Consider the following 23,556-nt stretch of genomic DNA (forward strand, 5'->3'; position numbering starts at 1 on the left):
TCTTTGAGCCACATTGAAAAAAGTTAGCTAGTGGAAACTTCTTAGAGAACTATTAAATGTCTTTTTTGTATGTTAAATGCTGAGCAGAATATGGAAGAAAGCAAGGGAAGACATGACTCTACTGTATTAGGGAGGGTAGAAGGCAAAACAAAATACAATTCAGAGGAAGAAAGAGACAAAAATAACACAGGTAGAGAAGATCAGGAGAGGAGAAAATAAGGGCATAAAATTTTCCTGCATGAATTCCCCTATTTTAAAATGCAGACAGTGAGAGGAGAGCAGTTTGAACAGTTACGGATACTGTGGTGTTTTTAAAGTCGCTCTGGAATAATTGGCTAGTAAACTAGGCCAGTCAAAAAGAAAATTATGTTTTTAATCTGTCAAACACATTATTACACCAGTGGTAATTTTTTGAATGTGAGAAGAGGCAGACGCATAGCATTGTTCTTGATGAGCTTCTCAATGACCTAAATGGCTTTCTCCAGGACTAGTATAAGTTCTTCATAAAAGCTTGGTACAAAGTTTTTGAAATTTGGTCTACCACAAATGGTGACTTATTTAAATTAGTGATTGAGAAGTTTATTAGCTTGGAAAGGATGTTAATGTAGACTTATTACTGTATCATCCACCTTTGAGGTGGTTTTTCCATCATAGCTGGTGAACAGCTGGTAAAGAAAAGGTCATGTTGTAGAACGCTTTTTGCAGTTAAGGGTATCAAACCAAAGTTCAGCTGTCTGTTGAAAAACTTGGAGATGTGAAAGACTAATTGCACTGCTTTGCTCCCTCAGGGTTACAGAACCGGCTATCCATATCGATGCCCTGCTCTGAGAGAGAAATCTAAAAAGTACAGCGACGTTGAGATCCCAGCTAGTGTCACAGGTTACTCCTTCACTAGCGATGGCGAATCAGGCACTTGCTCCCCCCTCAGACACAGTTTTCAGAAACAGCAGCGAGAGAAGACAAGGTGGCTGAACTCTGGCCGAGGGGATGATGCTTCAGAAGAAGGGCAGAATGGCAGCAGTCCCAAGTCGAAGACTAAGGTGTGGACGAACATTACACACGATCACGTGAAACCCTTGCTGCAGTCTCTCTCGTCCGGTGTCTGCGTGCCAAGCTGTATTACCAACTGCTTGGTCTGTGCCTACCTTACTGTTCATAGTTAGATGATGTAGAGCAACTTGGGGTGGCTGGCACTTAGAGGCTTTGGGAAGAACAAGATTAACCTCCTCATTCTTTTCTTCTTTCTTACGTAAAAAAACTAAATGTGCTTTGTTAACTACCTAATTTGCCTTTGATTAGATGTGAGCTGTAAAAATTGCTTCACTGGTTAATGCCTAAAACTGCTTAAGGCTTTTGAGCCTTTAGTTTTCTTTGGGCTTATCAAACTAATGACCAAACAGATTGAATTGTAATTTTGACTGAATGGGTTCTGCGTTTAATTAAGGACAACAGTGTTGGGGAACTACTAATTCTGTCTGCATGAAAGCTTTTCAGTTAAAATAAAAATGAAACTAACTGTGCAATGTACTTTTGTACAAGTATATATAAAAATAATCAAATTTCTACCCTCTGTTACATATACCAACTTCATTTGCAAGCCATTTGCAACCCTCTCTGTGTGAGAGGGTAGAATTGATTTCATCGTGTTTAAGTGGTTTGGCTTTTATTTTTCCTTAAGCAGTTTTTCTTGTCTAGTTTCTCAGCTCCTCTTCCTGTCCTGTTTACTTCTCTTGTCTACCCCAAAGCCTCTGAGTGTTCACAACCAGCTGCCTTCTGCATGTAGTGTTGCATGTAAGTAGATGGCCATAAATGGAAAGTCTTTCCTGAAGTATCAGCTGGGTGCGGCATGACTAAAGTGCAGCTCAGGCCATCAGCAGGCACTAATCGACAGACTCTGCAACCAGTGCTGCTTTTTTTTTGTTTATCAATGCTGCTTACGGTTAAATTTTGCACTGAAAGATATGTTAATTGAAAAGCAAAAGTATCAAATGCTTTCAAATGGACATCAATAGCTGTTGGTGTGTAACTGTAGTTTCAATATTTTCTTGAGTATATACAGAGCATCTAAACTGTAGGCAGGGATTTGCTTGATACAATCTCTTGCAATGGTTGACTTCAAGCTGAAAGGTGTTCAGTAGCACTTCTGTAGTGGTACTGTGTATGGTAGTGGTGTGGTTACAGGTGAGTCAAAAAAAAATAGTACTCTTGAAAAGGAGAGGAAAAAAAAAAAACCCAGCCCACATTGTTTTGTTCTGGAACACCTCTTCATTCTTATTTACCCCTGCAAAAAACTGTTCCGCCTCAGAATACACTCAGAGTTCTCTAATTCTGAATACCTTTATGGAATGATTACTCAGGCAATGCATGTACTAAAATATATATAGTGTTACCATGTAGAAAGTCCTGAAAAAACAGAGGATCTCTATTTCTGTGGTATTTTTGTGGTGTTCTTTTTGGTTTAAGAAATTAATATATAAGTATGTTGTTTGTACTGTCATTTTACAAAACTCAACTATAGCTTTGCCTTGATTGGAGGAAAGCTTAAAGCTATGCACTGATTTGGAGCAGTTTGGCTTTTCAACCTTAGCTCACAAAGTAGGTAGTATCTTATATTTGAAATTATCAGTGAAAGATAGAAGCAAAATTCCTGCTCAGAAACTATTCTTGTTTAATGAAATACTGAAGCAATAGAAAATCTCATACAGTATGAAAGTTTGTGTGTTTATATTTAAATGCTTGCTATTAACACTAAAGAAAAAGTAGCTTGTTATGTTGAGGTTGTTTTTATATATGTTTTGACTAAAAACTATCTTTAATAAAAAGCTGGAGTAGTTTTTATCTGAGAAGATAATCATCAGTGAGTATTTCACAGCTCCATGTTCATTCCATTTTTTACTTTACAGTTGCAAAACATTTTAAAATTATGTTGCTTTTTGAAGTTTGACAGTTTCTGGCTATCTTATTGTTTCTTGAAGTTATTCAGGAAAAAAACGCATAGCATTTGCTCTATAAAAAGGTTTGCTTTACTGTTTGGTGCATTTTCTATGCCATAACGATTGGAAATTGGGACACTGTGTATAATAACACATCAAGATTAAGAGTTAGCTGTGCATAAATTAAACAGAGCTCCATACTAAATGCACTGATCAAATAAAGCAACCTTCTATGAAGAACCCATAAAGCGCTTGAAGTTTGTGTTTGGGATATTTTTGTAACCTTTTGAGCTACGAGTTATAAAATATTCGACATCACCAAACTGTTCCTCTAGGTCGCTGTGCTGATAAAGCCATTTATTTGTGCAGAAACTAATTCTGGAAACAGAACATTTTGCTGAAGTAGCTTGTTTTAATGCAAAACTTTGGTGATGCCCACTCTTGCTTCACAGTACAGAATCATTCACTAAACCTGGTTAGTGACATCACATTGCTTTTCATACTTCTGTCATCTTATGCCTTAAGTTCGCTTTGATGTTTGTTGGGTACCAGAGGATTGAATCAATGATCTCTCTGTCTCTCTTGTGCTATTTTGTAAAAACACCAATGCAGAAGATTACAGTGGCAGTAATGGGGTTTTAGAGCTCATGTCTTAGATCTTGCTGTACTTCTGTTTGGGTGAGGAATTGCATCCTTTTTAAACAACTAGGAACTCATTGTGAAATTCCTGATAAAAGCATCCTTAGAAATAATTATATTGGAGTTTCCCTACTCCTGTATTACTGTCTCTTCATAAAGTGAGAAGTAGGCGGCGTTTCGAAACATGGGACACTGCAGTGGTCAGTGTGGTCAAGTGTGCAGAAAACCAGCTTGAAGACCTTTCAGTCTCTGTAAGGTCTGAATCTCACCTAGCTGTAGTAATTGCGTCATCTTAGGTGGAAGTTATTTGCAAGCTAACTGGCTCTCTAGTTTTCGTTTTTACTAGCTTGACTTAGTAGAATGATTCTGAAAATTAGAAATGTGTTGAGGTGCAGTTTTACATGACTGAAGAAGGAGGCAATATTGGTAGGAATGACTAGGAGGATACAATCATTGGTTCAGTTCTCTGCTATGTATAATGCATGATCAACTGTTCTGTGAATTTGCTGCTCTGAGTGTCAATAACCATTACAGCAATTCTGACTTTTCAACTGTTCTTGGTATTACAGTGGACTAAAGAGGATGGACATAGAACTGCCACCTCTGCTGTCCCTAACCTGTTTGTTCCATTGAACACCAATCCAAAGGAGGTCCAAGAAATGAGGAACAAGGTTTGTAATAGCAGTAAAATAACTGGTTTTGGATCAATTAAGTTGTGTACTTGTAATGAACTAACTTTAGTGAAAATTTTGGGGTTCAATAACATAGCTCTGGTGTTGTTTTGCCCCTTTATAACTAGATACTGGAACATTTTCTAAACATTGTAAACTTAGCTTGGGATAAGATGGTATCACTGTCCACTATATGAAGACTTTCATTTATGTTTTGTTACTGCCAGATCAGTTGCTGAATACCTCTGAAATCATCCCCACTGAGTTTACGGTAGTAATTCTGTACACCAAGATCATAGTTTTACCTTAGTGACACGTGTTCCTGTTTTGGTCTCACCAGTTGAAATTGTGCCTTAGACAAAGGAGTCTGTGTATCTCTCTCTGTATTATGCTTTATTATATTACAATGTGCTGTGGTTGCTGCAGAAACTTTTGGGTCTTTGGGAGCCACGTGTTTTTGAAATGACCTAGCAGTTAATTTTCCACTCTTGGAAAGTTTCATACCTTTTTGTCACTGATCTACCAACAGGAAAGCATTGAATGCATTGTTGTTTGGTTTGTTGGGTTTTTTTTTCCACTTTACTTCTTTTAAAGTATAAAATATGCAGTGGTGTTTTTTTTAATACTTGTTCTGGATTGTTTTGCTGCTTCTGATGGCTGTATGGAATACAGGAGTTAGCATTGTGTCACAGGGAAGTCAGTGTGCAGGGGTGCTGTCAGGAATACTGCTTTGTTCTACAACAATTTATGTAAGGTAGACAGAGCTTTTGCTTTTCCTGCCTTAGCCCTGTAAAATAATGACTTGAAATTAGAAGTTTGGTGAAACTTCCAAGCAGTTTCTTGGTGTTTGAAACACATTGTTTTATTAAAACCTGAATGAAGCAAATAGGAGGAGAGAAGTAAAACTTCAAATTTCTTACTTTCCTGATGACAAAAAGTGTAGTAAACTAGAAGCAAGTACAAGTGAGGCAGGATTATCATACTTTCTGAAACACTGGGTATTTGTAAGACTTATGGTTGTATACTTTCAAGTTATATAAAAATACATGCATGAATATCCTTTCAAGGTGTAAAGCTGAGGTAATTCTAGATGCAAAGCTGAGGTAATTCTAGATGCATGCCTTTCTTCATTAATTTTGGAAAAAGAACCAGAGTATTTTAGATATAAATTTTGATTTATTATAAATGCGTTACCACTGTAGGATATCTAATTTAAATAGATGATACCTAGATTTAAAGATCCAGTTTTAACCCGATGGGTACAGCTCCTGTCTTCTGTAGGGGAAGAACAGGGAGGTGTTTAGAATGCAACAAAAGGGATGTGTTTAAGAACTCAGTGTCAGTTTATGCATAGAAAAGTATTTATATTCCCTTATGAGAATGTGGTCCTGACTAGATGCAAAAATTGAATGTTGTCCAGTGTTTTACAGTAAGTTCTGTAGGAAGATGATCTTGTGGTCCAATATCAGTGATTAGTGCCTGGTGACAAATATGTAAATGAGTGGTCAGGTACAATACTTTTCTTTACAAACTGGAGTTGTCTGTTACCTGGTTTGTACAGTGTTACCACAAGCCCGTACTGAAAAGCAAAGGACAGTAGCTGCTGTTGTACTTAAAGACTAAATTCTGAGAGATGTGAAGAATCAACTAGGAACTTGAGTGTGTATCTTCAAGTGGTATTTGTAAGCACAGCTTTTCCTGATGGGTAGGGCCGTAGCACTTGACACAAGTTGCAGCCTGTTGGCAGGTTCACGTGCCCCTTTTTCAGATATGCTGATGTGGTTAACTTCTCTCTGTTGTTCATGCTGACTCTATTCTGCTGCTTCCCTTTACAGATCCGAGAGCAAAACTTACAAGATATTAAAACTGCGGGCCCTCAGTCACAGGTTCTTTCTGGGGTAGTTGTGGACAGGAGTCTTGTACAGGTGAGAGTATAAAATGCCTGAAACTGTTAGCTTAAAGTTAATTTACAATATCCTATGCCTTCACCTAATATATCACTATAAAATTATTCTTTAATTGGCAGAGAGTAACTGTTTATAAGGTAAGTCTTAGAGGTAACACTGTTGTCTTTGCGAGAGTGCTTAGGGTCAGAAATTTAAGAGGCTTCAGCCATGTAACCCAAGCATGTCTGTGGAGGATGCTTCTTGTTTTTTGCTGAATGTAATGCATGAAACTTAGAAAGCTTATTTATATGGGTTAGATTCTTGTTTAAAAGTAATTGGGCTTTGTGACAAGTTTTTGTTTGCTTTCCAAGTTTATGTATCTTGAAGTATTAATACTGGGCACAGCAGGCTCACTATGGGGCAGTAGCGTTGTGTGTTAAATATATGTTGTCATGCTTCATAATGTTTTATTTGAGGAGCAGTTTGGCAAAAAAAGCTATTGTACATCAATAAAATTTTAAAGTAGTATATCTGGGTATACAAAAGACTTTATCAACCATAGCTCAAAGTAAAGTGAGAATTAGATCTATACAGTTGTACTGTATAGCTGAGAGACGTTAAAGCTCTATATATTTGGGTGCTTTAACTGCACCAGATAAGTATTTTCTGATACACTTTAAAAAGTTTGGCAAGTCTTATCATGACCATAGCATTATTCATATTGGGTGTCATATTGTGTGCATGTCAATTCATTGTCATTTGCAATTTCGCCTACCAGTTAACTGTTTCTTTGCATGTTTGTAGCAAGCACCATAATGCTTTTGGTTGATGTTTTAAAGCCTGGGCTTGGTTTGCTCTGTTTACTCAATTTACTGTTGCAGGATGCTCCCCTCTCAGACTGTACGGAATCTATTGAAGGGCTCGATCTCACAGAGCAGGCCTTTAGTCCTGCTAAATCTCTGTCTGTTAGAAAGGTACTGCCCTGTCATACTGCTCTAAATACTGTTGTTCACCCTTCGTTGTACCTCTTCCTTACCCTGACCTTTCCCCTCTATTAGCTAATGGTTTGGCTAGAAGAGAAAATAAAAATTAGATGGATCTCCAAATTATGTATATGCAACTATGCAAGCAGTTACTTTACCCTGTTAAAGTACCTTCTAAGGGTTTTTGATCTGTGTCTGTAGGAGCTGGTGAGGAAACACTTCTGATGTGAAGGTGTTGAGTAGCTTCCGTGTATAGAGGATTTCCATGCGCATGCTGTTAGTGTTGAATTACTCTAATTTGAGATCCATTTTGAGTTAATCTCAGCCTGATTACATCAGTGTAATTCCAAAGATATCCACATGTTCAGAGTGTGTCATGCTGACAAACACTGTCAGCTTCTGATCCTGTGTTGCTAGATGTCTTGCTTCCTTAAAACTTCCTGTGGTTACCTACAAGAATTGTTGCGTAATGCCCCACACTTCTAAAACTGATTGGCTTTTGAACATGCAATTGTGCTTGTGCTTACTTAAATTACTTTTAGATGTAGAATGAATTCAAGAGGTGTGTATATGGTTGGGCCAGGCAGTCCCCTGAGGCTGAGTGAACAGGAACAGTTTTCACATGGGGAGCAATCTGTCCTTGCTGTCTTTCTCTCCCAGGTTTTGAAGGAGTTCCTCAGAGGTGATCTGACACCTGTGTGTGCACCTAAGCACAGTGTGTATATAAGCATCCCTGTCTCTTCTGCTCTAGTATTTTATCTGACAGATTCTTACGTTGTGGTTTAGGTCGTGTCTAACATCTCATTATCAGAATAATTTCCCATCAGAAAACACAATATTTTGAATTATGTCGTTGTTGTAAACCTCAAGACTTTATAACACTTTCTGGTGTAATGGGCCAGTTTGTATTATACATAGTTGTATCATACTGAGAATTTGATAATGATGTTTTTCAGATTATAGTTTGTTTTATCTGTATTCGGAAAGGAAAAATAATAAAACACTATTTCCAGATTTAAGAAGAAAAATAAAGCCAAGTTCTTCCAGGCAGTGCATGTTTTTTATTCTCTGATTAATAATACCTTTGAAGTGAAGAATCATTTTTGGTAGTCGTCCATTAGTTATCACAACACAGGCAGCTTTTTCGTCTGTGATGTGCAAGATTTCTTTCAACTATTATTTTTGAACAATGGCATAATTTTTCTGTAAAAACAGCCAAGTAATTTACATGAATTTTTGCAGATGACAAGGAGCCAACCAAAGTTCTATTGGTTATATGCTGTTCGCATAGTAGTATAATGTTAGGGTTTAATTGTCCAAATGTGCTTTGCTTTTTGTGTTGTCATGAATGTGCGTTCCTCCTGAAATACTGTCCAAAATTAGATCACAAAGTGTATTACAGTAGGACTGGCCTACTTTTTTATCTTTGAGTATCTTAATATGGATTGTGACTTGAATGTTTAATTTCCTATTTGGCAGAAAAAAACAAACAAACAAACCCAACCAAACAAACCCCCCAAAAACCCAACAGGAAAAAAAACCAAACCCAGCCCCTCAATGAGCCAAACAACAAGAAGAGAAATTTTCTAGAAAGATCATGCCAAAAGTCATTCTTGTATTGTGGAATGAAGGAGGTGTAAGCAATCTTAAGATGCCCACATCAACATCACATGAGACTTTGAGGAGTGCTGTACACCAGAGACTTTTAGGTACCAGACAATTACAAGTTCTCAGCTGATAAATGCTTTGACACTCAATTAAAGCAAAAAGTTAAAAGCTAAAACAAAAAGTTCCATCTGATTGTAGTAACACTTATATTAGTATTACCTTTTCAGTTAACTCTGAGATTTATATCAAGTACTAATGCGCACTGTTTTGTATGAAAAAAAATCCTGTTTGTGTACAGTATGCATGTAATGCTTTGAGTCTTCTGTGCCTATGGCTGCGGTAGTAAATACTCCATTTTGCCTTGTCACTTGCTTTGTCCATATTCTGAGAAGTCCTGGCCATGTTGCAACACAAGCTCCTTGTGCATCTTGTATTTGTGTTACAGACTTGGTTAAGCAAGCTTCTGCTGCAGTCTTGGCTGAATGAGAGGGAATGTTCTCTGTTCCTACCAATGACCATTCTGCAAGCCAATTTCAAAAAATAAAAATAAAAAATCACATCAGTTTTCAAGAATTTTAAGTAAAAGGAGCATCACCCATTTCATGTCTTCCTTTAGAATGGAAATCCTGTGGCTTAGTTCTTCATGAAGAGCCTTTTGGTTCTGCCCCAGAGGTGGCACTGTGTTTTAATGGCAACTTCTACATGAACAGTACTTTAGAAGTCTTGGTTTTATGGATAAAGGCACTGCATTAATGCCAGATTGTGTTAAGATTAACTGTAGACAACTATTATGAATCCATCTGATGGAGAGAAAAACTGGCATATATAAAGTGCCAGTTTTGGTCCTATCTATCCCTGAAAACAAGGTGAAGTGCTTGCCTGTTAAATGATAATTACCTTATAGCAGTTCTGAATTTTTCTCTGAAAGCAAGATTTGGTGGAGAGGTTGCAAAATTACTTGATAATCTAAAATTTCCTTGTAGGATATGTGAGGTCCAAGTTTAATATGAAGGTGTATCGTTTATCATTAGCTAAAAATTACTTTCCCTGTACTGGATCTTTACGGGAGAGTGTAGCCCTAGAAAACTCTCAGGAGTGAAAATATATTCTGTTCATGAATGTAATCTGTCCATTATTTCTTACAGTGGAGACAATGCTGCTGATACTCAGATGCTTACACGTGCAATCAAATTTCAAATAGCCAAAAAAATAGAATCATCATTAAAACAATACTAGTATCATTATAATCCAGATTAAATCTCTAGCGCATTAGGGGGTTTTGTGTGTCATTGTGTTCAGAGTGCTAGCCTTATATGGGAATTTCCTCTCTACAGGCTTTCTCATACAGCCACTCTGGACCAATTTTCTTGTTCAGTTTTTCTGAACGCTCGTAGGAATCTCCAAATGTCATGGACAGGCTGATAGCTCTGCAGTCTTGTCTATTTTAGTGTGACATTTAACAATCTAAAATATGTCCCATACTGCTTTTTTAGTCCTTCTATGCTTGTTTTCCTTCTGTCCGGTGTTACTCTTTCTTGTGTTGTATATTTTAATTTGAATTCTTGGAAGACTGCTCTGTGCCCTATTCTGTGAACTAATGCATCTCTGCTTCCTTGAGTTGTATGTGTCCCAGCATAGTCATGTTGCAGACCTTACTCACGTACTGCTATAGTTTATTTTGCACTAGAATCAGTCCCTCTACCCTTATAATTTTCATTACTGGCCTTTGAACTGCTTCCATATTGTTAATGCTGATGAAAACTAGATGTGTTAGCCTGGAAACACCTTTTAGCAGATCAAAAATTTTCCTTTCTGGTTTATTGTGTAATTTTTCTGCTTTTACAATCCACAAACACAAAAACCCATAAGTGCTCTTCTTCGTAATGCATAATCCGCTCGGTGTTGTTGCCTCTGATCTTCATCAGTGTTATTTCTCTTGGGTCAAAGATACTCAGCTAATACAAATTCTGTTGTACTGATGGTGGTGTGGGTTTTGTGTGCGCTTGGTTTTGTTTTGTGGTGCTGTTTTAATTTAGTAAATGTGGTAAACTTGATGTGCTGCTTTTATTACCAGTAGCTAACAAAGGTACCTTCTTAAGGAGGAGAACACATAATGCCAGTGCCCTAGTCCTCTTGCTGCAGGCTGGTGTCTGCCTGCCTGTCATTGTCACATCAACAGGTATTCAGTAAAACTTCATTTCATGTGAAAGTTCTTCTACCCTGTCATTTTGGATTTAACTTGCAGACAAGATTCAAAGATTCTTAAATGTTCCAGGGCTACCAGTGTGCTCTGTGTGTCTCGTTCCTCTGTTGACTTTTGTAATCATAGAAAACTCTAGAAACTCTGCCTGAGATCAGTGCCTCTGCTACTTACTGCTGAGTTTCAGTAAAAACCTACGTATTTAGTTTGAAGGGTAGGTAGAGATAGGAAAATATAAAATTGTCATGGGCGTGAATTTTCTGCTGTCATTAAAAGCCTGTACCTGTAGTTTTGGGTGCATTTTACATTTTCTACAAAACACTTATTTGTACAAAGGTTTGATGTTTTTGTGACTTTCTAAATACATTATCCTGTGAGAAAAGCCACAGCTATCAAGCTGTAGAGTTTCTGGCATTAAGGAAGCTGGAGCTTAATGGAAACAGTTGAGAAAAAGCTTTTGACATTCTAGTGATATTCTGCATCTGAGAGTTCCTCTTATTTTATGGAGAAACAGGCAATCTAGAATGATTTAGAGACGTTTCTCTCCTGCAGTTCCTTTCAGGATCTTAGAGTGTCGAGACCTGTTTCTTCTTTAGTACTTCTGGCTGGTGTTTGCTTCCTGGAGAGCAGTACAGATTCCAGCAGCCAGCTGGTCTTACCTGCCTGGATTGCTCTAGACCAGCTTTCTGGAGGTCTCTTACGAGGCTTTCAGAAATATCAAACTGCTCTTGTTCTCTTTCCATCTGGATATACTTGCTGTCACCTTTTTGGTGCTGACAGGTTGTCCAAAGCAGCTCTTGGCATTCAAAAGAGTACTCTGTCTAATTTTATCTTCAGTTTTACAGTGAAGATCTCGTGCATATCCATCAAATATGGACATGGGATAGAATGATTGTCTTTTTGTGTGCTATTTATTTTTAGAATGTTTTCTTTTAAATACTGGTACAAGTAACATTTGAATATGAAGAGGACTTTTGCCAATCAATAACTCATGCTTATTTGTTAGTGGAATTCAGAATGCCTCTTTTCAACAACGAAGACGATTCACACTATCACAGTGACACGAGGCACAGGCCACACATGGTCATTTCCAAACTGGTGTCACAGGAGTTCTGTGTGTCCAATGAAAGAAAGAAATGCTTAAACAAGTCATTTGAAAGATAGCACAGCTCTCCAGGCAAGCATCTTCCATGTCTGAGACCAGGAGAAGGCAATGGCTTCAGGCTTTATGGTCAGTGGAGAAAAACGAAAAAGCTCAGTATGAGAGAATCTTTGATGCAGCTGCTTTTGTCCATTGGAACTTACTGTACTTAGAATTGCAAGTGTTTAATTTTTATGCGTCTAATTTCTTATCTGGCTTGTATGACAAATGTTATACATGTAAATATGCTAACTTGTATAAGACTACAATTAACCTTAATTACTTGAAAATTGCTTGTAATAAACTGTTAGTCTGGTGTTCACAGAACACATGCAGGATGGTTTTTCACTATAACATCTGTTAGATGTTATGTACTAGCTACTAAAAGAGGCTTTTCCTTTATTAAAAACAAAAGAAACAAAATCCTCAAACCACAGGCAAAATTACCAGTGAGATGAGTCCTGTGAATCTCTTCAGGTGTTATGTGCCTGAATTGCCATACAGTTGGGCCTACTTTCCTGTTTCTTTTGTGGGGAGAAAGAAACAATGCTTCTGTGGCTTCAGATACAATTGAGGTGAAATGATTCTATGATAAATGTTTGGCTGCTCTTCCATGTGCTGCTTCATGGTGGATATTCCCTGGTGGAAACACTGATGTGTCTGTGAGAGTAATTAATGAAACCTATTTTCTCCTTTATATTAACCTGCTGTCAATTAAACTTTTTTTTTTTAATCTACAATAGGCCTTTTTTTTTAACCTAAAAGAAAATAAATGTAGCATTTTTCAGATTATCTTGGTTTTGGTTGCTTCGTAGCTTCTGTACTTCTCAGGGTTCTGTAAGTTACTGCTCGATTGCAGATGTATCGTAATTTTTCTTTTGTCAGGGAGAACTGGTGACTGCATCCAAGGCAATAATTGAGAAAGAGTATCAACCAAAAGTCATTGTGAGCACAACAGGACCAAATCCCTTCAATAAACTCACCGACCGAGAGCTGGAAGAATATCGCAAAGAAGTAGAAAGGAAGCAGAAGGGCCCAGAAGGTTGGTTGCTCTGTGTGTGCTTTTTCTGCAGTAGACTGTAATAATAACAGTGAGTTCATTACAAGCCAGAAGGTGGGTTACCTGCAAAAACTATGGGTAAATTATTCAGCTTTTGTGTGTTTAATTTTTTTCAATGTGAATTAGAAATTTAGAAAGCATATTGGAGATGGAATGTGTGAGCTAAGTGTTAATGGAATATTCTCTGAAATGCATAGATCTTACTAAAAAAACTTTCCTAGTAGACGAACTGGGGTGTTGAGTATGGCCAGTTGGTGCTACGACTTTTGCAGTGTGTGCTCCCTGCTTCTGCTTTTTCATAAGATGATGCAGGAGCCATTGTAGATTGCACGTGTTTGGTTATTCAGGTCCCAGACTGTGTGGGGTCTTCTGCTGACTGCTTCCTCAGCATAGAATGATATCATTAACAGGCAGACCAGCAGCCAAACTCCTCCCTCCACTACCACCACACACCCCAGAGATCCAAAGTGCCAGACAGCCAGAGGGAGGAACAAGTCAATGCACTCACCCACCACAGTGGACATGAAGAAGGGAGTGAGCCAGCCAAGAAGCCAAGCCATGGGAGATGGGAGCAGCTGCCAGGCCATGAGTCCAGCTATATGGCAGGGACTCAGACAGCTTCATGCTCAGGCCTTGCCATCCTGGGAACTCCATTTGCCATGAAGAGTCAGGGAGCTCTGCTGATAGCCAGAATCCCCCACAGCTCAAGCCCTGAGTAGGCAGGCCTCCCAGCCCTGCTGCAAGCAGAGTCAGCTCCTACAGAGGTGGCTTCTTGCCCCGCCTCCAAGTTAATGTGGAAGGTGGGGGCACCTGGGGGTGATCTCCTAAACAGCTCCTACCCGAGGCTGGCCAGACCCTGGGTGAAAACCAATCAGGAGGGTCTTTCTTGCCTGGTTGTGGACATCATCCATATGCCAACCCTCATTCAGGGCTGGGAGTTTAACCCCAGCACTTCAGTGGGGTGGGGTGCTCTGCTGTTACACCTGTATAACTACATGTGCTTATGCCCTTGGTAACATTGCTACATCCTTCTTAGATAAGGTATCAACATATGGAGAGACTGTGTTACCAAGATAGACACCAGCTGGGGAACAGAGTCTATTGCCTAGGAATCAGACCAGCAGTGAGCAAAATGCCAGATAAAAAGTGTCTGGATTTAAAAAGCAGATAAAAAGACCTTTTGAGGAACAGATACAAAGACTTTAGGAGATTGTGACCTATCATCACTGTCTAAATCTTTAGATAACACTTAGTTTCCTGCTGCATGGGTTTCTTGTCAGACCACGCAGCAAGTCGTCACACATCTTAACTGAGAAGAGCCAGACGGGCAGAAGTCTCCCATAAGGAGTTTCATACTGCAGTGGTCAAAGCATTAAGGTCCAACCCCAACCTTTCGGCTGAGGCCTCAGGTATTCCTGGCAGGGCACAGCTGTGCTTGCAGTCTGGGGAGCAGGCTCCTCACCTGCTGCCTGTGGGGGTTTGGCTCACTGGCTGGGACTGACTACACTGCTGGTGGCATAGCCAGCCGTACGGAAAGGTGTTTCAGTGGTGGTCCCCATACATGATGTACTCCACTCAGGTTTTCCTTCGCATCTAGGGCTGTTTAAACCTGGAAGCAAGTGGGACCCTCCTTACTAATACACAAACCACTGTGAAATCTGTTTTGAATAATTTAATTACTGTGTGTTTCTCTAATTATCTGTGCAGGCTTCGTTTGTTTTGGGATGCAATTTTGTTTACTCAATTTCAGCAATACAAATCAAGCAAAAGAGCGTTATCTTGTGTAGGTCTGAGAGTGTTATTCCTCCCCCTGTCTTTGTTCATATCTTCCCCGTGGCTTTTCCTCACAAGCTTTGTTTGGAACAGCGTGATAAAACAATTCATAAACAATTACATTATTCATGCCATCTTATAAAAAAATCCAACCAACCAAAACCCCAAACAAACCCACCAAAAAAAAAATGACCACAAAGTACAACTGTGACTTGAACAGTTTCGGTAATATCGAACTATCGCTTAATTTTCTTTCGCTTGCTTTAGTATTATTTAATATCCTGGGAGAACTTGGATTCAGAAATACATATTGCTATTTTGTGTGCATGGAGCAAAAGGACACTTTTGTTTCCTTACATGCTGTAAGATTTTGTCTGCCTTTTAAATTTCTTTGTCTACACGTACAGAACCCTCAGAAGATGGCAGGCAACAGAAAGAGAGAAGTCCCCCTGATCACACCTCAGCTCGCACGCCTCCCAGCACGCCCAGTAAAATAGAGGAAGGTATGTGCTTCTGGGGTGGGGGCTGGGGGAGGCCAGTAACTGCATCGCTAGGGACTGACGCATGAAAATACGTGAATAGTATCTAGCAAAGGTAAACTGTTTCATGTATTTTATTTTTTTACTACCTAGAATACACTACACAGAACTATGAGTGTAAGAGGAGTTATATTTACAATAATAAAGAAGTGTGCATTAATATGAAGACAAATTTTCATCTCTCCAGAATTGCCTTGTCATCGCTTGGTGTTTCACAATTGATTTATCCCTCTGTACATTTTCTGTGAGAAAGAACTGTCCTTATGGAATGAAAGTGTCTGATGGTGAACCAGACACAGATTTAGCTGCTTTGGTAAATCTCCTTCACTGATTGCACATTTCTTAAACATTATTGTACTTGGATTACACCTCAGTAAATATTTTTTCCAACTCAATTTGAACCTAACTATCATTATTTTTATCATTACTTTTATAGTAATTTTTAGTTAAAATGAGAGCAGGGCTGATAAAGTCTACAGTTTCCTCAAAAATGGATAAAATCACAGTCTTGAACAGGTGTAATCTAATTTTTGTCTCGTTTCCTTTACCTTGTACATTGGATATATCACTTGTCTGTTAGTCTTCCATTCACTACTTCACCTCATTCCATTTTCTATAAGAATGGTTGCAACCATTCTTCTGATGTAACCCAATGGCTGTGATGAATGCATAGATTCTCTACTTGTGCTTTTTTCTTCTTGTGGCTGCGTTACAAACAGGAGATGGATATGCTAAAGAGTACCTGTTACCATAGTAAGTATCATTCCACACTCTGACCTGCTTATGTGCTTTGCTTCACTCTTGCTTCTTTGTTTACTAAAGTGGTTTTTTTTTATTTGCCTTTTTTTTTTTTGAAACAGGCTTTTTCAGTTCAGATGCTAATTTCTTTAGTTCTTGATTTCATTAAATTCTAGTTAGTTGCAGATCTTGTGTTAAAATGCACTCCCTCCCTTCGGAAGAGGCTGTGAAAATGACATTATGTGTTTCCATATCTGTGTGTCCGATTCCTCAGGTAAAAAAGGAATAATCTGAAGTTGTCTTTCAGATAGAGCTGAAACAGGCCTGGGAGTTCCTGCCCCAACTGTTTGCTGCTGCCCACACTACTTGGACCTGGTCATGAGATGGAAGAAAGTTCCAAATCTGTTCTGGTGCAAAAGTCTTACCACTGACATTGATGTAAACTTAACCAGCAGACTTCTGCATGGGAGTGGATTTGGAACTACTTTTATGTTATATGTGTCAGCTGTAGGGAAATGCAAATTCCAGCCAAGGAATAACAATAGGTACTTGGTGGCAGGAACTTCCACAGCTGTTTCAGCTGGATCTGCAGGGCTACATCAGATTATACTTTAGACGAGTAAGGGTGTGTGGCTCCCTCCATTTATGTCCCGTTACGTCTGGAAGTCTGTGTCTGTTGTAGGTATGAAAGTCACATTACGTTGTAGACACCTGTGGGTGTTGTTAATAAAATCCTAAAACTTGAAAATTCTTTTAAACTGAGAATTATGTTCCACAAACTCTTCTAGTTGTGTACATTTTCCAGGACAAACATACAAAGCTTATTTTAGAGAGCAATGGGAAGTTCACTCCATGATGACTTGGGCTGGTGGAAGTTGGATGACAGTATTTTCTGTGTACAGCTCAACTTTTTTTTTTCCATGTTATTTCTATTTAAGGGTAGCTGAAGAGAGAGAAGTGTTTTGTGTTAACCCAGTTATAGCCCAGCTTGTATGTTGGTTCACGTGTTTGTGCCAAAAAAAGTCTCATCATTACTTTCATAACTCTGGATTGTAAGCACAGACCAGTGTTGGTGTTACTGCTCAGACTCCTTGTTCCAGGGTGTGGGAAGGGGGAGCGTGGCTGTGAGGTACTGCTGTGCTCTGAGGCTGCCCCTTGGCTTGGCAGCAGGTGCATTTCTAAACTTCCCTGGCTATGCCACTGAAATCTCTCAAGTAGAATAGCAAGGTGTTTACATATGTTGTGCTTACTTTATTGAATGTGGAACTTGTAAATCTCCCTAATTCTGGTAAAATGTTGCCCTTAGGGAGCTAGCTAAACAGATGTTTGTTTAATTACAGCATAATGTTAATCCATTTACTAAAGACGATGATAATTTAACAGACTAGGAAGGATAGCAGTCCTGGATGAATGAGTTAAACTTCATCTAATGCTTGGGCCAACTGGCAAGTGCTGTTTGAATGTCTGTAGTGTCATAGTCTTCCAAGATTTTCTAATCCCTTTTAAATTTTATTCAAATATTTTTAAATTAAGATTAAAAGCAAGATAAAATAAAACTGACAATCTAATATGACACCTCTTCTAAAAATCAGGCCAGCTTATGAATAGAAGAGACTATTTCATTTGGAAGGGACCTACAGTGACCACCTAGTCCAACTGCCTGACAAGTTCAGGGTTGACTGAAAATTACACTCTGTTATTAAGGGCATTGTCCAAGGGCCTCTTAAACACTGACAGCCTTGGGACACCGGCCAGCTCTCTGGGAAGCCCATTCCAGTGTTTGACCACCCACTTGGGAGATAAATGCTTCCTAATGTCCAGTTTGAGGCTCCCCTGGTGCAGCTTTGACCCATTCCCACCCGTCCCATCACTGGATAATGGGGGGAAGAGCTCAGTGATGCTTTGAGTTAGTTCCTGAAAAGTAAAATGAAATGCAAGAGTGTTGTGGTACTGAAGGGTTGTGGCTGGTTCTTCTTACACATAGGCCTGTCATGCACACGTACAGGTTGAAGTGGAGCTTTAGGAGGCAGCTTGTAATGGACAACCCTTGCTTTCTCTTTCTGCCTCCCTTTTAAACCTGCCTGCTTGGTAATTTTCAACTGCTAACTTGTGCATTCTGAGTGTTTGGCACTAGTGTGTTGTGTTTACTTAACCCATTAGAAGCTGTTGGTTTTCTAGCAAGTACTCGCAGAATGGAGTCCTCTGAAATATATTAGAGGATTGTTAATCCCATCTGGCAGAAGTACAAGGAACAGTGTTTGTCATTTCCATAGAGAAATGGGAAAGTATTAAGTATTTTCTGTCAACTCTTGTGAAAGCCTTCTGTCTTGTTAAATTAAAATGAACAAGATTTTAAAAGGGTAAAAAATAGTTGCCATTCTTTTTTGCCATAAAATGATCGTGGCCTGGATTTTGTTCTAAATCTCTCCTTATGTAATATCAATGGGGATGTTTGACACAGCAAACGAGATGCTTCTCGGCTACAGTGTGGTGATGGACATAGCAGGGAACTTTAAAACGTGCTCGTTGTCAACTGGGCATGGACAAAGAAGAGAGGAGCTTTGAACAGAACATCTCCAAAGCTCAGTGGGAAATCAGGAGGGTGTTACAGTTAAGGAGTAGTGGTGACATTCACCTTTGGACAGAGAGTTATCACTAGATTTTTTGATGTTTGGAAGTGAATTTTGCTGTTAAATATCACATGAAAAAAAAGAAGGCTGTGTTGCATAACCTGCTGAGCTCATTTAATTTGATAAACTACATGGATTTTACTTATAGGATTCCATAATATGTACTCATATGTTGCAAAAGAATTAAAGCCTTTGTAATAGGAAGTCATATGCTGAAACAACATCTGTTAGTTATCATGGAAGATGATTATGAAAATCCAAGAATTGTGATTACAAATTGGCAAGCCAGCACTTCAGAAATTAATGGATCTGCATGTATTAGGTCACTGCACACCACCAAGAGAAAGCCAAGATATGGAATTTCATGATGCTGTCTTCAGTGCCAATAAAAATTGTTTATTCTAGCTTGCTGTACTAAAATCTCACGTTGCTTGCAAATGTTATACATAAAACATGAGAGAAATCTGAACAGTTAGGTTCTTGCTGGTTTACACCCCCATGATGGAATTCAGCTTTATCTGTTCTGTGATAAGAAGCTTAAACACAAAACTTTTGAGTATCGTATTTCTATCTCTGTGTTCAGAGCTGAAGGAGAGCAAACCTGTTACAAAGGCTTTGAAGCAGAGTAAATGTTTTAGGCTTTTTTATAGAGTGCTCACCATCAACCTGCTTTGCTTCCGTGGTCCTAGGGACACTGACATAAACTGACTGTGTTCTTGTCTCTCCGTCCACTAGAGACACAGCAGGACCAGACTTACAAAGATGACAGTGACGCTGCAACTTTCAAACAAACCCTCCCAGATCTCACCCCTGATGAGCCTTCAGAAGCACTCGGCTTCCCTCCCTTAGGGAAGGAGGAAGGGAGATGTGATGCAGATGTGCCCAAAAGCCAATCGGAACCGCCTGCAGTGGAAACCAAGGAGCCCCGGTCTCAGCCCGCTGAGGAGCCGGCGACACCGACAGCCGAGGAGGGGACGGCAGCCGACGCAGGCAGCGATGAGTCCCCAGGGAAGTCCCCATCCAAAAAGAAAAAGAAGTTTCGCACTCCTTCCTTCCTGAAGAAGAGCAAAAAGAAGAGTGACTCCTAAAGGCCAAACACACTGCAGAAACACTGTCATATTTTAAAATCCATTAACCACTAGAATGTGCCAGATCATACCGAGTGTTTTGTCTTATTATGTAAACGAATGCAACAAGTAATCCAACCAGCCCCTCCAGCCACGGCTCCATCGTTTAAGGGTATGCCCGGAAGCCGATGTCCAGAGAGGTGCTGACCCCACACGTGCAGCAGCTGCCGTGGAGCTGAGCCCCAGGTCGTCACCAGAGGTCAGTGGCTTCCGCGCGGAAGGCACCGACACACTGGTTTCATTTAAACCCCACACTGCTTTAGGAGAGAATAAAAAAGCGTGTGCAATTACAAATAAACCACGCGTTGCTTACCACAGGAAGCGTTCTGTCCCAATAGTCTGTCCCAAGTCACAAGTAAATTTCTTCTTAAATAGTGACTTTTAGAGCGGGTGCTTTTGCAGTGGTGTTTGCAAGGGGGATGTTCTTGAACTGCCGTGTACACTTGTGCGAGCTTGCGATCCCGGACGATGTTTTGGCCAGGCTTTGAGGCTGTCCTTTCCTTCCCCTTCCCCCTCTGGCTACTGTAACAAAATGAAGGTGTTTTTCACTTTTGTTTTATTTTGTAACTGGCTCGTGGAATCATCTTTGATGTCTAGGACTGAAATAACTGTGGTGTGTTCCACTCATGTCGTGCGTTGAGAGAGCCCAATTTCTTTTTATTATTTGTTTCCCCTCTCTAGTGAACACAGTTTAAGGGCAATCTGCCTTTCAGTCTCCTGTCCCTCAGAATCAGTCACATGGTAATCTGGCTTGTAGAAAACGTTAACAAGTAACTATTGAAGGTATTTGGGAAGTTTTTCAGCTGGTGATGAGAAGCGTGGGCAGTTGTATTTTGGGCCTTAGCACAGGGGTTTTTCACACTTACAAACCCCTTGCGTGCACGTGCAAACCTGACCTGTGGCCTTTCGTGTTTGTTCCTTCCCAGCATAAAAATGTAAATGCGTTAACACTGAACCTTGTTTTGTAGGAAGTACTTTCACTCACGAAACCTGGCATTTCTTTAATGTTTTTTGTTGTTGCTAGCAGCAAAGTACAGAAATCCCAAGTAACCCTCAAGGTGTATTTTCACAGTTTGCTCTCAATGTTTGTTGAATGTGTAGCATGGTAAGGAAGATCACGCTCACCACAGACTCACTGTTCTTGCCATGCTCCCGTCTGTCAGTAACCGTAAGGCAGGGAGGCTGGGGTGGCAGCCGTGCCGCGCAGGGGGAACGCTGCGGAAACAGCAGGTGTCTGCGACAGCAGAGGAGGACGTGGCCTCCGGGGGCAGCACGACAGGCTGCAGGTGGTGACGAGCAGAGAGAAACGCCTTCCTCGAGGAGCAGAGCGCTCCAGAGGGGGCGGCCGTGTCGGGCCGGGAGGTGCCGGTGCCTGGCTGAGGCAGGAGGGAGACGTGGAGCTGTAGGGCCGGGAAGGAGAGAAGGTTTGGAGGTGGCAGTTGCTGTGGTGGGGAGCGGGTGGGGGGAGGTGCAGGTGGAGCTGGGGTGGGGGGGCGCAGAGGGGGCAGCGAGGGAGGCGCTGTGCAGGGGGCCCCTGGGGAGCGATGTTCGGTCAGGACTGCATGGCACCAACGGCTTTCAGCTTCTACTTTAACCTTGTATGTCCTCTGCACACTAGGAAGCGTACAACACTTATTTTGCTAAATTGTGTTTTATTGCAGGGTTGTAATTAAATGACTAATTGCTCTATGTTTCAGTTCCTTAATGGAGTCCCTCCATTTATCTCGACCACATATGCAATGACTCTTAATTTCTAATTTTGTAGTTTGTTCCTTTAATTCTTTGTATTACAGTATGAAATGTAGTCATGTATGGTATGGTTACACACTTTGGGGCAGAATGAAGTCCTGTAATTTTTTTCTTTTATTCTTGTATTGTTAAGTTCTACTCACAAATAAAACTCTTTAAAAAAAAAAATTCACCCTCTGCTTTCAAAGCCTGTACAGTTTTATTCTACAGCTGCAGCCTCCTGAATTTCATAGAAGAGATTTGGGTTGGAAAGGAGTTTAAACAGATCATCTAGTTCGAACCATCCTGCCATGGGTAGGAACACCTCCAACTTGACCAGGTTGCTCAAAGCCCCATCCAGCCTGGCCTTAAACACCTCCAGTGATGGAGCATCCACAGCTTCCTTGGGCAGCCTGCTCCAGGGTCTCACCACCCTTGTTGTGCAGGATTTCTTCCCAATTTCTAATGTAAATCTACCCTCTTCCTGGTTTGCACCCATTGCCCCCCATTCTCTCACTACACACCACTGCAAAAGGTCCCTCTCCACTGTTCTCGCAGGCTCCCTTCAGACACTGGAAGGTTGCTGTAGTGTCACCTCAGAACCTTCTCCACCCTGAACAACCCCTGCTCTCACAACCTCATCAGCTCCACTTGCTGGTAATGGTTCATGTGCTGACCAACAACTGCTTTGATGTCTTCTCAGAAAATCCCCCTGTGCTGTGGTAGGGCTTCCCTCCCAGTGGGTCCCAGGAGCAGAGGCAGCACCTGGGGGTGTCCTTCCCCACCCATCTCGCCCTGTGGCAGGGTGTCTGGGCCCTGGGGGCCTGGCTCCTGGCAGAGACTTGGGGCACCTCAGCTGGCATTTGGCTCTCGCTTCAGGTGCTGGCGAGGCTGGGGTCAGAGGGGTGTAACATCCTCACTGCAATCAACAGGCTAGGCCAGTGTACCATGTAACCGTTTATTTGCAAGGCCAGGGCCTGGTCACCAAAAACATCACACAAAGTTTGAAATATAAAACATCTCTCAAAATGTACCTGTGTTAAAAACCAGTCCAGCAGTGTCTGAGGATGGGCCCGACTCAGGCAGCCTTGGGATGCATCTCACTTTGGATTTGATAGTCCCCTTTGAAGGCATCTGGTGCAGCTTCACCAGGGCCATGGAGCATTTGTGGAGAAGACGTGGCAGTTGTATAGAAAGTCCCTTTTAGGTGCCTGGTGGTTGTCCTCTGATGGACAAGCCCAGACAAACTGGTCTCCAGCCCAGAGGCTTTTGTCTGGCTCCTGCTGCTGCCAAAGGAAAGGAGCAGTGGAGACCTCTGCTTGGATGGGCTGTTGGGTGGGTTTTTTTGTTTCTCTGTGTGTGTTTGTTTTTTCCTAGCGCAAAGCCGGCCAGAGGATGTTATAACTGTAACTGCTGGTGGGAGGCTGTAAGAAACCTGAAGTCTGTTGCTGCTGCACGTGGTCGGCTGGTGTCCCTTCACCAAGCAGCACTCTGGGCTGGGAGCTGGCGCTGTGGCTTCTCCTATGCCTCCTTTGTGTGGGGCTTTACGGAGCGAAGCAAAGCGAAGGGGATGAGGAACAAAGTGCCACAGACAGTGAAGCAAACTTCTGCCCCTGCCAGCCAGTAAACTGCAAGGGAAAGGGGCTCGTTAGTGCGCTGGCCCCGGGCTGCAGGACCCGGCCTCCAACGCTGCTGCAGAGGAGGGGCAGCAGCGCTGCCGAGCCCCAGCACACACCCCAAGGACTGTCCCAGCCCCAAGCTGTGGCACCTTGGGACGCAGCTTCATGAGATGGGGGAACCAGTTACCCCAGCGCAGAAAACCTGATTTTTTCACGGCTCCTGACACCCAGCACTAGGGGGGTGCCTGCTGAAATGGCTAAAAATAAGCCCAACAAAGGCC

At 41.0% G+C, this 23,556-nt stretch overlaps 1 protein-coding gene across 5 annotated transcripts in view; it reads left to right on the forward strand.

Moving 5' to 3' along the window:
- The window catches only part of ADD1 (adducin 1 (alpha)), a 31,441-nt gene extending 11,499 nt beyond the window's left edge, over nt 1–19,942 (forward strand). Inside the window, exons 9-15 of one of the 5 annotated variants that reach the window (XM_008945993.1) lie at nt 789–1,040; nt 4,142–4,243; nt 6,079–6,168; nt 7,011–7,103; nt 12,947–13,103; nt 15,302–15,397; nt 16,153–16,187. In XM_008945993.1, the coding sequence (XP_008944241.1) occupies nt 789–1,040; nt 4,142–4,243; nt 6,079–6,168; nt 7,011–7,103; nt 12,947–13,103; nt 15,302–15,397; nt 16,153–16,187 (825 nt within the window). Of the gene's footprint in view, nt 1–788; nt 1,134–4,141; nt 4,244–6,078; nt 6,169–7,010; nt 7,104–12,946; nt 13,104–15,301; nt 15,398–16,152; nt 16,188–19,536 lie in introns of those variants that run through there. The other 4 variants (XM_008945988.1, XM_008945991.1, XM_008945992.1 and 1 more) reach the window with 4 other exon arrangements.
- Nucleotides 19,943–23,556: the final 3,614 nt, after the last annotated feature.

The sequence above is a fragment of the Merops nubicus genome, unplaced genomic scaffold (assembly GCF_000691845.1).
Source record: "Merops nubicus isolate BGI_N331 unplaced genomic scaffold, ASM69184v1 scaffold13178, whole genome shotgun sequence".
Taxonomy (NCBI): domain Eukaryota; kingdom Metazoa; phylum Chordata; class Aves; order Coraciiformes; family Meropidae; genus Merops; species Merops nubicus.